This window comes from Pristiophorus japonicus, unplaced genomic scaffold, assembly GCF_044704955.1.
Source record: "Pristiophorus japonicus isolate sPriJap1 unplaced genomic scaffold, sPriJap1.hap1 HAP1_SCAFFOLD_557, whole genome shotgun sequence".
In the NCBI taxonomy this organism is placed as follows: domain Eukaryota; kingdom Metazoa; phylum Chordata; class Chondrichthyes; family Pristiophoridae; genus Pristiophorus; species Pristiophorus japonicus.
The window spans coordinates 92198-104726 of record NW_027254464.1 but is presented as its reverse complement, the minus strand read 5'-3'; the positions used below and the strand labels follow the sequence as shown (position 1 = coordinate 104726).

Below are 12529 nucleotides of genomic sequence, written 5' to 3'. Positions count from 1 at the left end.
GTTAAATCCAAGCAAGAGGCATATAAATTGGCCAGAAAAAGCAGCAAACCTGAGGACTGGGAGAAATTTAGAATTCAGCAGAGGACAAAGCATTTAATTAGGAGGGAGAAAATAGAGTATGAGAGGAAGCTTGCCGGGAACATAAAAACTGACTGCAAAAGCTTCCACAGATATGTGAAGAGAAAAAGATTAGCGAAGGCAAATGTAGTCCCTTGCAGTCAGAATCAGGTGAATTTATAATGGGGAACAAATAAATGGCAGACCAATTGAACAAATACTTTGGTTCTGTCTAAACTAAGGAAGACACAAATAACTTTCCGGAAATTCTAGGGGACCGAGGGTCTAGCGAGAAGGGGGAACTGAAGGAAATCCTTATTAGTCAGGAAATTGTGTTCAGGAAATTGATGGGATTGAAGGACGATAAATCCCCAGGGCCTGATAGTCTGCATCACAGAATACTTAAGGAAGTGGCCCTAGAAATAGTGGATGCATTGGTGGTCATTTTCCAACATTCTATAGACTCTAGATCAGTTCCTATGGATTGGAAGGTAGTGAATGTAAAACTACTTTTTCAAAAAATGAGGGAGTGAGAAAACAGGGAATGATCGACCGGTTAGCCTGACATCGGTAGTGGGGAAAATGTTGGAATCAATTATTAAAGATGTAATAGCAGCGGCTTTGGAAAGCAGTGAATGGCTCGGTCCAAGTTGGCATGGATTTATGAAAGGGAAATCATGCTTGACAAATCTTCTCAAAAATGTTGAAGATGTAACTAGAAGAGTGGACAAGGGAGAACCAGTGGATGTGGTGTATTTGGACTTTCAAAAGGCTTTTGACAAGGTCCCACATGAGATTAGTGTACAAAATTAAAGCACATGGTATTGGGGGTAATGTATTGACGTGGATAGAGAACTGGTTGGCAGACTGGAGGCAAAGATTAGAAATAAACGGGTTTTTTTCAAAATGGCAGGCCGTGACTAGTGGGGTACCGTAAGTTTCAGTGCTGGGACCCCAGCTATTAACAATATACATTAATGATTTAGACGAAGGAATTGAATGTAATATTGCCAGGTTTGCAGACGACACCAAGCTGGGTGGCAGTGTGAGCTGTGAGGACGATGCTCAGAGGCTGCAGGGTGACTTGGACAGGTGAGGTGAGTGGGCAAATGCATGGCAGATGCAGTATAATGTAGATAAATGTGAGGTTATCCACTTTGGTGGCAAAAACAGAAAGGCAGAATATTATCTGAATGGTGACAGATTAGGAAAAGGGGAGGTGCAGCGAGACCTGGGTGTCATGGTACATCAGTCATTGAAAGTTGGTCTGCAGGTACAGCAGGCGGTGAAAACGGCATGTTGGCCTTCATAGCGAGAGGATTTGAGCACAGGAGCAGGGAGGGCTTACTGCAGATGTACAGGGCCTTGGTGAGGCCACAACTTGAATATTGTGTACAGCTTTGGTCTCCTAATCTGAGGAAGGACATTCTTGCTATTGAGGGAGTGCAGCGAAAGTTCACCAGACTGATTCCGGGATGGCAGGACTGACATATGAAGAAAGACTGGATCGACTAGGCTTATATTCACTGGAATTTAGAAGAATGAGAGGGGATCTCATAGAAACATATAAAATTCTGACAGGATTGGACAGATTAGATGCAGGAAGAATTTCCCGATGTTGGGGAAGTCCAGAACCAGGGGTCACAGTCTAAGGATAAGGGGTAAGCCATTTAGGACCGAGATGAGAAGAAACTTTTTCACCCAGAGAATTGTGAACCTGTGGAATTCTCTACCAGAGAAAGTTGTTGAGGCCAGTCCGTTCGATATATTCAAAAGGGAGTTAGATGTGGCCCTTACAGCTAAAGGGATCGAGGGGTATGGAGAGAAAGCAGGAATGGGGTACTGAAGATGCATGATCAGCCATGATCATATTGAATGGTGGTGCAGGCTCGAAGGGCCGAATGGCCTGCTCCTGTACCTTTTTTCTATGTATTTATTGCCCATCCATAATTGCCCTTGAGAAGATGGTGGGGAGCCACCTTCTTGAACCGCTGCAGTCCGTGTGGTGTTGGTACTCCCACAGTACTGTTAGGAAGGGAGTTCCAGGATTTTGACTCAGCGGCAATGAAGGAACGGCGATATGCTTCCAGATCAGGATGGTGTGTGACTCGGAGGGGAATATGGAGGTGGTGATGTTCCCATGCGCCTGCTGCCCTTGTCCTTCAAGGTGGTAGAAGTTATGGGTTCAGGAGATGCTGCCGAAGAGGCCTTGGCGTGTTGCTGCAGTACATCTTGTACATGGTAAACACTGCAGCCACGGTACGTCGATGATGGAGGGAGTGAATGTTTAAGGTGTTCGATGGGGTGCCAATAAAGTGGCCTGCTTTGTCCTGGATGGTATCGAGCTGCTTGTGTTGTCGCAGTTGCACCCATCCAGGCAAGTGGAGAGTATTCCATCACACTCCTGACTTGTGCCTTGTAGATGGTGAAAAGACTTTGGGGAGTCCGGAGGTGAGACACTGGCCGTAGAATACCCAGCCTCTGACCTGCTCTTGTTGCCACAGTATTTATGTGGCTGGTCCAGTTAAGTTTCTGGTCAATGGTAACCCCGAGGATGTTGATGGTAGGAGATTCGGCGATGGTAATGCCATTGAATGTTATGGGGTGGTGGTGTCTTGCTTGTTAGAGATAGTCATTGCCTGGCACTTTTGTGTCGTGAATGTTACTTGCCACTTATCAGCCCAAGCCTGAATGTTGTCCACGTCTTGATGTAAGCGAGCATGGACTGCTCCATTATCTGAGGAGTTGGAACTGAACACTGTGCAGTCATCAGCGAACAGCCCCATTTCTGACATTATGATGGAAGGAAGGTCATTGATAAAACAACTGAAGATGGTTGGGCCGAGGACACTGCCCTGAGGAACTCCTGGGGCTGTGATGATTGACCTCCAACCACCATAACCATCTTCCTTTGTGCAAGGTATGACTCCAGCCAGTGGAGAGTTTTCCCCCTGATTCCCATTGACTTCACTTTTACTCGGGCTCCTTGATGCCACACTCAGTCAAATACTGCCTTGATGTCAAGGGCAGTCATTCTCACCTCACCTCTAGAGTACAGCTGTTTTGTCCATGTTTGGACCAAGGCTGTAATGAGGTCTGGAACAGAGTGGTCCTGGGGGAACCCAAACTGGGTATCAGTGAGCAGGTTATTGGTGAGTAAGTGCCGCTTGATAGCACTGTGGACGACATCTTCCATCACTTTGCTGATGATTGAGAGTAGACTGATGGAGCGGTAATTGGCCGGATTGGATTTGTCCTGCTTTTTGTGGACAGGACATACCTGGGCAGCTTTCTATATTGTTGGGTAGATGCCAGTGTTGTAGCTGTACTGGAACAGCTTGGCTAGAGGCACAGCTAGTTCTGGAGCACAAGTCTTCAGCACAACAGCCGGGATGTTGTCGGGGCCCATAGCCTTTGCTGTATCCAGTGCATTCAGCCCTTTCTTGCTATCACGTGGAGTGAATCGAATTGGCTGAAGACTGGCTTCTGTGATGGTGGGAACCTCAGGAGGAGGCCGATATGGATCATCCACTCGACACTTCTGGCTGAAGATGGTTGTAAACACTTCAGTCTTTTCTTTTGCACTCGCGTGCTGGGCTCTGCCATCATTGAGGATGGGGATATTCATGGAGCCTCCTCCTCCCGTTAATTGTTTCATGGTCCACCACCATTCACCACTGGATGTGGCAGGACTACAGAGCTTTAATCTGATCCATTGGTTGTGGGACTGCTTAGCCCTGTCTACAGCATGCTGCTTCTGTTTTTAAGCATGCATGTATTACTGTGTTGCAACTTTCCCAGATTGGCACCTCATTTTTAGGTACGTCTGGTGCTGCTCCTGGCATGTTCTTCTGCACTCTTCATTGAACCAGGGTTGGTCCCCTGGCTTGATGGTAATGGTAGAGTGAGGGATATGCCGGGCCATGAGGTTACAGATTGTGGTGGAATACAATTCTGCTGCTGCTGATGGCCCACAGTGCCTCATGGATGCCTAGTTTTGAGCTGCTAGATTTGTTCTGAATATATCCCATTTAGCACAGTGGTAGTGCCACACAACACAATGGAGGGTGTCCTCTGTGTGAAGATGAGAGTTCATCTCCAGAATGACTGTGAGGTGGTCGCTGCTACCAGTGCTGTCATGGACAGATGCATCTGCAACAGGTACATTGGTGATGTTATGTCTTAGATAAGGAGTCAGACTAGATACTGCAAGCTCAAAGTAAGTGTGACCATAGTCCTTTATTGCAGGTCTCAGAGTGCTTCTCCAGCCTGTGAGGCCTCCTTATATGCAGGTACTGCCAAGGGATTGTGGGATCCCTTGGGACATCAGGGGATAAGCCCTCTGGTGATTAGACATAGTAATTACAGATTTACATACATAACAGGTGAGGACGAGGTCAAGTAGGTTTTTCCCTCATGTTGGTTCTCTCACCACCTGCTGCAGGCCCAGTCTGGCAGTTATGTCCTTCAGGACTGGGCCAGCTCAGTCAGTAGTGGTGCTACCGAGCCACTCTTGATGATGGACATTGAAGTCCCCCACCCAGAGTACGTTCTCTGTCCTTGCTACTCTCAGTGCTTTTTGCAAGTGGTGTTCAACATGGGGGAGTACTGATTCATCAGCTGATGGAGGGCAGTAGGTGGTAATCAGCAGGTTTCCTTATCCATGCTTGACCTGAAGCCATGAGACTTTATGGTGTCTGGAGTTTTACCTATTACTGATGTCAAACTGATGGGCCTACAGCTACCTGGGTCTGCATTGTCACCTTTTTTAAAAATGGGGACTCCTTCCAATCTGTAGGAACCATTCCAGAGTGCAGTGATCAATTAAAAATACAGGCAATTAGCGATAATTAATCCCTGCCCGTGAGCTTGGTCCACTTGAACCCAGATAGCTTCAGCTGTGCCTAATGAGGCAATATCAAGTCTCTCTCTCGAGCTGTTAGATTCTCACAGATAAAAATAGCAACCCCACCTCCCCTTTGGCCTACACGAACCTTTCTGAAACCCTTGTAGCCCTTTAGATGAATGTCTGTGCCATCATTATCATCTAGTCATGTCTGAGAAATACACAATGTCTAAATTCTTCAACACATCACAGGATTGCAATTCTAACAATTTGCTTCTAACACTCCTTTGCATTTACATGAAAGCAATTTAAAAGGTCTCACATCTATTAATTCTTGTTTGCTTCCTAACTGGTTTATCTTCATGCTTTGCTGCTATTTAATTATCATGTGCAGTAAGGCTAACTTTGAACTTATCTACACTATCCCCTTGCTGAACTCGGGGATAATTCAGCACCCTCTGCCAGCCTTTTAGCTCCCAAGAGGTTAAGATGGAGGCTGTCCCTCCTAAACAACTTACCTTGTCCAGGGAACACCTCCCGATTATTGATGAAGTGAAGCTGCTTCTTGCAGAGGTCCTGAAGCCGATGTTGAATCCCACGGATTTGCCTGTTCCTTTCCCTCGATCTGGACATGACTGGTAATAGCCCGGAGACTACTAACCTTGCACCCCTTTGCTGAAGGACATCTATGAGGCTTTTGTAGGAATCCTGCAAAACAAATGGACTTCTATCCATGATATCGTTAGTTCCAATATGTAAACCTACTGCAGAATCCTGACACTCACCTTTCATTAGTTCATCCACACGATCCCGGAGATCAGCTATCTTGGCTCCTGGAAAACAGAAGTCTGCTCTTGACACAGCCTTGCCTCTACACAGGGTGCTGTCTGTGTGCCTGATGATGGAGTCCCCTATGAGGATTTCCGTTTGCCTCTTGCTTTTCCTTGGCTGTTCAAGCAACGTCCTTTTGGACTTTGCAGCCTTCCTCTTATCTTTTCCAAGATGCTGATATGAGCATTGAGGTTCGGTGTCATTGCTGCTAACATCACTGCCTGTTCTCCAAATCACAAAAGTGGGGCATACCCCTGTTTGAAGCAATCAGAAAATCCAAAGAAACTCCCTTTAAACGGGCACAGAGACTCTCCCTTTAAACGGGCACAGAGACTCTCCCTTTAAATGGGCACAGAGACTATGTGAAACTAAGAAAGAAGCATTATTGGCCGACTAAAAGTAAACCAGATGCTGGTGCCTGTAAGTCATCATAGGCAGTCCCTCGGAATCGAGGAAGACTTGCTTCCACTCTGAGCATGAGTTTTTAGTTGGCTGAACAGTCCAATACGAGAACCACAGTCTCTGTCACAGGTGGGACAGACAGTGGTTGAAGGAAAGGGTGGGTGGGGAGTCTGGTTTGCCGCACGCTCTTTCCGCTGCCTGCACTTGACGTCTGCATGCTCTCGGCGACGAGACTGAGGAGCTCAGCGCCTTCCCGCATGCTCTTCCTCCACTTCGGGCGGTCTTTGGCCAGGGACTCCCAGGTGCCAATGGGGATGTCGCATATTATCAGGGAGGCTTTGAGGGTGTCCGTGTAACGTTTCTCCTGCTCACCTTTGGCTCGTTTGCCGTGGGCAAGATCCGAGTAGAGTGCTTGCTTTGGGAGTCCCGTGTCTGGCATGTGAACTATGTGGCCTGCCCAGCGGAGCTGATCGAGTGTGGTCAGTGCTTCAATGCTGGGGATGTTGGCCTGGACGAGGACGCTAATGTTGGTGAGTCTGTCCTCCCAGGGGATTTGTAGGATCTTGCGAGACATCGTGGGTGGTATTTCTCCAGCGACTTGAGCTGTCTACTGTACATGGTACACGACTCTGAGCCATACAGGAGGCGGGAATTACTACGGTGCCTGTAAGTAGCGCTCCACCAGCCGACATCCGACTGAACCCCGACTGCTGAAGCTGTGATTGTCAGTACCAGGCACAGGGCCAGGGGGCGAGGGACAATTTTTGGTCCGGGGTGCTGTGCATGGTTATTACTTCAGCATCACGGAGTGCAGCAGAGTCACTGCAAAACTCCCGCCAACTTTAGCGGAAAGCACTGTTCTCACCGCGCCCAGTCGCAAACTCTCTTGCACCCCATTTCGTGAGCTGGGGGCAGTAACACGAGATGTAAAGTAGCAAAATTTCACTCCCTCTCCCTTTAAACAGGCACAGAGACACTGCACATTTAAACATGCACAGGGACACTGCACCTTTAAACAGGCACAGGGACACTGAAAATTTAAACAGGCACAGAGACACTGCACCTTTAAACAGGCACAGAGACACTGCACCTTTAAACAGGCACAGAGGCACTGCACCTTTAAACAGGCACAGAGACACTGCACCTTTAAACAGGCACAGAGACACTGCACCTTTAAACAGGCACAGGGACACTTCCCATTTAAACAGGCACAGAGACACTGCACCTTTAAACAGGCAGTGACACCTTCAAAGCCGCCTTGAAAAAGTGTAACATCCCCACCAACACTTGGGAATTCCTGGCCTAAGACCACCCGAAGTGAAGGAAAGCATCCGGGAAGGCGCTGAACAGCTCGAGTCTCTTCGCCGGGAGCAAGCTGAAGCCAAGCACCGACAGCGGAAGGAGCGCACGACAACCCAGGCTCCCCACCCACCCGTTCCTTCAACCACCTTCTACCTCACCTGTGACAGAGACTGTAATTCTCACATTGGACTCTTCAGTCACCTGAGAACTCATAGAAACATAGAAAATAGGTGCAGGAGCAGGTCATTTGGCCCTTCGAGCCTGCACCACCATTCAATATGATCATGGCTGACCATGCAACTTCAGTACCCCATTCCTGCTTTCTCTCCATACACCCTGATCCCTTTAACCGTAAGGGCCACATCGAACTCCCTTTTGAATATGTCCAACGAACTGGACTCGACAACTTTCTGTGGCAGAGAATTCCACAGGTTCACAACTCTCTGGGTGAAAAAGTTTCTCCTCATCTTGGTCCTATATCCTTAGACTGTGACCCCTGGTTCTGGACTTCCCCAACATCGGGAATATTTATCCTGCATCTAACCTGTCCAATCCCGTCAGAATTTTATACATTTCTATGAGATCCCCTCTCATTCTTCTAAATTCCAGTGAGTATAAGCCTAGCCGATTCAGTCTTTCCTCATATGTCAGTCCTGCCATCCCGGGAATCAGTCTGGTGAACCTTCGCTGCACTCCCTCAATAGCAAGCACGTTCTTCCTCAGATTAGGAGACCAAAACTGCACACAATACTCAAGGTGTGATCTCAGCAAGGCCCTGTATAACTGCAGCAAGACCTCCCTGCTCCTATACTCAAATCCCCTCGCTATGAAGGCCAGCATGCCATTTGCTTTCTTTACTGCCTGCTGTACCTGCATGCCTACCTCAATGACTGATGTACCATGACACCCAGGTCTCGTTGCACCTCCCCTTTTACTAATCTGTCACCATTCAGATAATCTGCCTTCCTGTTTTTGCCACCAAAGTGGATAACCTCACACTTATCCACATTATACTGCATTTGCCCACTCACCTAACCTGTCCAAGTCACCCTGCAGCTTCTTAGCATCCTCCTCGCAGCTCGCACTGTCACCCAGCTTAGTGTCATCTGAAAACTTGGAGATATTACATTCAATTCCTTTGTCTAAATCATGAATGTATATTGTAAATAGTTGGGGTCCCAGCACTGAGCCCTGCAGCACTCCACTATTCACTGCCTGCCATTCTGAAAAGGACCCGTTTATCCCGACTCTCTGCTTCCTGTCTGCCAACCAGTTCTCTCCACGTCAGTACATTACCCCCAATACCACGTGCTTTAATTTTGTACACCAATTTCTTTTGTGGGACCTTGTCAAAAGCCTTTTGAAAGTCCAAATACACCACATCCACTGGTTCTCCCTTGTCCACTTTACCAGTTACATCCTCAAAAAACTCTCGATTTGTCAAGCATGATTTCCCTTTCATAAATCCATGCTGACTTGGACCGATCCTGTCACTGCTTTCCAAATGCGCTGCTATTACATCTTTAATAATTGATTCCAACATCTTCGCCACTACCGATGTCAGGCTCTGAGAGAAACTGGTGAGTGTAGAACTGAACCCAGCCAGAGTCAGCAGCTTCAGGGGAGGAGAGGGAGGGGAACCAGTGAATGTAGAACTGAACCCAGCCAGAGTCAGCACCTTCAGGGGAGGGAGAGGAAGGGGAACCAGTGAGTGTAGAACTGAACCCAGCCAGAGTCAGCGCCTTCAGGGGAGGAGAGGGAGGGGAAACAGTGAGTGTCGAACTGAACCCAGCCAGAGTCAGCACCTTCAGGGGAGGGAGAGGGAGGGGAACCAGTGAGTGTAGAACTGAACCCAGCCAGAGTCAGCACCTTCAGGGGAGGGAGAGGGAGGGGAACCAGTGAATGTAGAACTGAACCCAGCCAGTATTAGTGGTGAAAACTGGGAGTGGAGGAGAAACAGTCCAGAAATGTGCGATGGTTTTGGATTTCAGCACAGCAGGAGGGATAATGTGTGGGACAGGGATTTACAGCTTTGGAAGAACAAGAGAGGAAAGTATGTTCCATGGAAACTCGGGGGCCAAGCTTCGACCGACCCGTAGAATGGTGCACCTCCGAGAGGTCCGCCGACTTTCTAGAAGGAAAAGTGCACCTAATACTTACCTCGGGATTCTCCACGATGATCAGGCCTGCTTTGGACTGGGTACAGCGCAGCAGAAGCAGTGGGGGGCGGAGCTACAGCCCTTCGCCGAAAAAGTGCCGGCAGCTGCGCGCGTGCGCAGTGGAGTCTGCGCACATGCGCAGTAGTTCCTGGCCCTCCCAGCGCATCGTGGCTCCGGGTGATCCTATCCGTGGCCAAGTGGCCTGCCTGCCTCACCGTCCCTCGCCTCGCTGCTGCCTAAACCCGAGCCTCGCCTCACCGTCCCTCGCCTCGCCGCTGCCCAACCTCGGGCCTCACCTCGCCACCACTGCTCTTACCTCAAGGCCTCCTCGCCGGCCCGCCTAAACACCTCCTCCACGATGGGGCCGCCCGACCACCTCCTCGGCAGCGGACCCCACCGGACCACCTCCTCGACGGCGGGGCACACCCGAGCTCTTCCCCTTGAAAATGTAATCAGGCAGGCAGGCGGGGTGAGTGTGGGCCATGTGCTGCTGGAGGGCTCCCGGTGCTCCCCAACGCATCGGTGCTGCAGTAGGTGAGGTAGGAACTTATAATTTTTTATTTATTGATTTATTGATTTTTTTAATTTATTGATTGATTTATTGATCATTTATTATTGATGATGGTTCTTTATTTTTCAAAGAGAAGTGTTTAATGCTTTGGAAAATCCTCTAACTTCGCTTCCCCCTCCCCTTAACTCTGGCTACCTGCGCCCGATTGCTAAAGTGTCCGCAAGGTTTTTCTGAGCATATCAAAGTGGACATTTACTCAGGCCTAAGTTAGTTTGGAGTAACTTATCGCTGTCTAAACTTACTTAAATAGCCAAAACAGGCGCAAGTGGCTGGAAACGCCCCCTTTTGGAAAAAAAAAACTCAACTAACCCGACTGAAACTGGAGCTAACTAAATGGGGAGAATTGCGATTTCTAGAATACTCAAAAAAAAACTAGTTGTTCCAAAAAAATAGGAGCAACTCCTGTCGAAACTTGGTCCCGAGATTGTCTATTCTGAATTTCTGTCTTGTACTGACAGTGATGAGTTTTATTATCTCCTTTTACAGAATATTAGGAGAGATTTTCAGACGGGAAGCACAAACCAAACATCACGTCAAGATCTGACGGAGTCAATCGATTCTTCAGGACCTGAATATCATCGGCCTTTGAAAGTGGAAGGAGAATTGTTTGCCTGTTCTGCCTGTGGGAAAAGATTTCAAACATCAGTGTGACTGGAAAGGCTCCGAGACACACACACACCCGAGTGAGTGTTCCAGTGCACTGCCTGTGGAAAGAGCTTTAACCAGTTACACAACCTAAAAAAAACATCGCACCATTCACCGCGCGGAGAAACTGTAAACGTGTTGTGTGCGTGGGCGAGGCTTCAACTGATCATCCAACCATGGAGAGTCACAAGGATACCCGCATCATGGAGAAACCGTGGAAATGTGGTGACTGTGGAAAGGTATTCAGATCACCATCTGAGCTGGAAATTCATCGACGCAATCACACTGGGGAGAGGCCATTCACCTGCCCCGTGTGTGGGAAGGGATTCACTGGGTCATCCGACCTGCTGACACACCAGCGAGTTCACACCGGAGAGAGGCCGTTCACCTGCTCCGTGTGTGGGAAGGGATTCACTCAGTCATCCAACCTTGTAGTTCACCAGCGAGTTCACACCGGGGAGAGGCCATTCACCTGCTCCGTGTGTGGGAAGGGATTCACTCGGTCATCCAACCTTGTAGCTCACCAGCGAGATCACACTGGGGAGAGGCCGTTCACCTGCTCTGAGTGTGGGAAGGGTTTCACTGATTCATCCCACCTGCTGATACATCAGCGAGTTCACACTGGGGAGAGGCCGTTCACCTGCTCAGAGTGTGGGAATGGATTCACTACATCATCCACCCTGCTGACACACCAGCGAGTTCACACTGGGGAGAGGCCGTTCACCTGCTCTGAGTGTGGGAAGGGATTCACTCAGTTATCCCACCTACAGTCACACCAGCGAGTTCAGACTGGGGAGAGGCCGTTCACCTGCTTTGAGTGTGGGAAGGGATTCACTGATTCATCCACCTTGCGGAGACACCAGCGAGTTCACACCGGGGAGAGGCCGTTCACCTGCTCTGAGTGTGGGAAGGGATTCACTACATCATCCATCCTGTTGAAACACCAACGAGTTCACACTGGGGAGAGGCCGTTCACCTGCTCTGAGTATGGGAAGGGATTCAGTCAGTCATCCAACCTGCTGAGACACCAGCGAGTTCACAAGTGACTGCAGGGGTTGGAATCTGCTGTTATTGCTGTTGTTAATCACATCCCGACTGAACCATGTTCATTCTGACAGTTGGGGTTTGTTTCTGATGATAACCCTATAACTGGACTGGACTTTAGTATTCTGGATATATTGCTGATTGTGTTTTCAGGGCTGCAGTGTCCATTTAAGAGACGCTGTGTGTTATCTTTCCCCTTAATTCAGCGACTCTCAAGAGAAATTCAGTTTGGAATAAAATTATGAACTTTTACTTTAATTCTAAACTGATCTTTGGTACAAAATCTACAATAGTGTGTGAAAGTTTCTACTGAATAAAATCTCCAAATAGAAAGAGCTTGCTGACAATTCTTACTGACTTGCACATTACACACAGTGGCCCCTCCATTATCCACCAGAAAGAAGGGGAATGGGAATTGGTGGGGAATCAGTGTCCCCAAATGTTGCCCCTCTCGTCTGGTGCAGCAATCACCTCGGCACAGGAATAGAGACAATCCAGACCAAAACTGCACGCAGTACTCCAGGTGTGGTCTTGCCAACGCCCTGTACAATTGTAGCAGGACTTCCTTACTTTCATACTCCATCCCCCTTGCAATAAAGGGCAGCATTCCATTTGCTTTCCTGATTAATTGCTGTACCTGCATGCAAACTTATTGAGTTTCATGTACAAGAA

General features: G+C 48.4%; 1 protein-coding gene across 1 annotated transcript; it reads left to right on the top strand.

Moving 5' to 3' along the window:
• Positions 1-8996: 8996 nt before the first annotated feature.
• On the top strand, positions 8997-12176 carry LOC139254507 (histone-lysine N-methyltransferase PRDM9-like). Its single transcript, XM_070873730.1, has 2 exons — positions 8997-9018; positions 10655-12176. The coding sequence occupies exon 2, from the start codon at positions 10990-10992 to the stop codon at positions 11857-11859; it is 870 nt and encodes a 289-aa protein (XP_070729831.1). The 5' UTR covers positions 8997-9018; positions 10655-10989; the 3' UTR covers positions 11860-12176.
• Positions 12177-12529: the final 353 nt, after the last annotated feature.

What these genes read in the sequence shown, in the direction of transcription:
- LOC139254507 (XM_070873730.1), top strand. Translation starts at nt 10,990, where the DNA reads ATGGAGAGTCACAAGGATACCCGCATCATGGAGAAACCGTGGAAATGT.